At 62.1% G+C, this 825-nt stretch overlaps 1 protein-coding gene across 1 annotated transcript in view; it reads left to right on the top strand.

The window, feature by feature from the left end:
- The first annotated feature begins 576 nt into the window (after positions 1–576).
- The window catches only part of MAPK11 (mitogen-activated protein kinase 11), a 4126-nt gene continuing 3877 nt past the window's right edge, over positions 577–825 (top strand). Inside the window, exon 1 of the mRNA XM_010831238.1 lies at positions 577–823. Within this exon, the coding sequence (XP_010829540.1) occupies positions 648–823 (176 nt within the window). The 5' untranslated portion in view covers positions 577–647. The remainder of the gene's footprint in view (positions 824–825) is intronic.

The following is an 825-nucleotide window of genomic DNA, read 5'->3' as shown; positions in this document are numbered from 1 at the left end:
GGTGGGGTGGAGGGCTTGGCTCGGTCAGAGGGCGCACTGAGCAGCTGGGCACCGCGGCTGCAGGTCTGGCCCTCCGGGGAGTGGGGCTGCAGGAGGGGAAACGCTCTGGGGGTCCAGACACCAGCCTCTGCTGGACAGTTCCTACTGTCTGGTTTCTCACTGTCAAAGATAGGGATGCAACACACACCTTCGGTCAGGTTCTCCTCCACATGTTGAACATTCCGGGGCTCTGGACATGGCTTTGGGACCCTTTGGGGGCCTCCCAGACCCCCTGGCCCACAGGGAGCTGGAGGAACATCTACTCTGGGAACACACTTCTGGCTGTTTCCCTGGGGTGGTATTTCCACCCTGAGTGGGGGGCAGGAGTCAGGAGAAATTCAGGTGGGCTCGGGAGGCCGGAAGTCAGGGAGTCAGTGGAAGGGGACCTGCCTCTGGAGGAAGGAGCAAGACCCCAGGAGGGGGACTTCGCTGGTGGTCCAGTGGCTAAGACGCCCTCCTTCCAATGCGGGGAGGCCAGAGTTCAATCCCTGGTCAGGGGACTAGATCCCACATGCCTCAGCTAGGACCTAGCACAGCCAAACAAATAAATATTTTAAAAAATGAAGACCCCAGGAGGGAGGGGAGAGCCTGGGAGCAAGTGAGGTCTCATGCCCGTGTGGGTGGCCTTCTGGCCAGTCACCGAGGCGGGGCCTCACGCGCGGCCTTGCAGCTCGGCCTACGACACGCGGCTGCGCCAGAGGGTGGCGGTGAAGAAGCTGTCGCGGCCCTTCCAGTCTCTGATCCATGCGCGGAGGACCTACCGGGAGCTGCGGCTGCTCAAACACC

The sequence above is a fragment of the Bison bison genome, unplaced genomic scaffold (assembly GCF_000754665.1).
Source record: "Bison bison bison isolate TAMUID 2011002044 unplaced genomic scaffold, Bison_UMD1.0 scf7180017859600, whole genome shotgun sequence".
NCBI lineage: Eukaryota > Metazoa > Chordata > Mammalia > Artiodactyla > Bovidae > Bison > Bison bison.
Note: the sequence above shows the minus strand (reverse complement) of the source record. Positions and strands in the feature narration are given on the sequence as shown.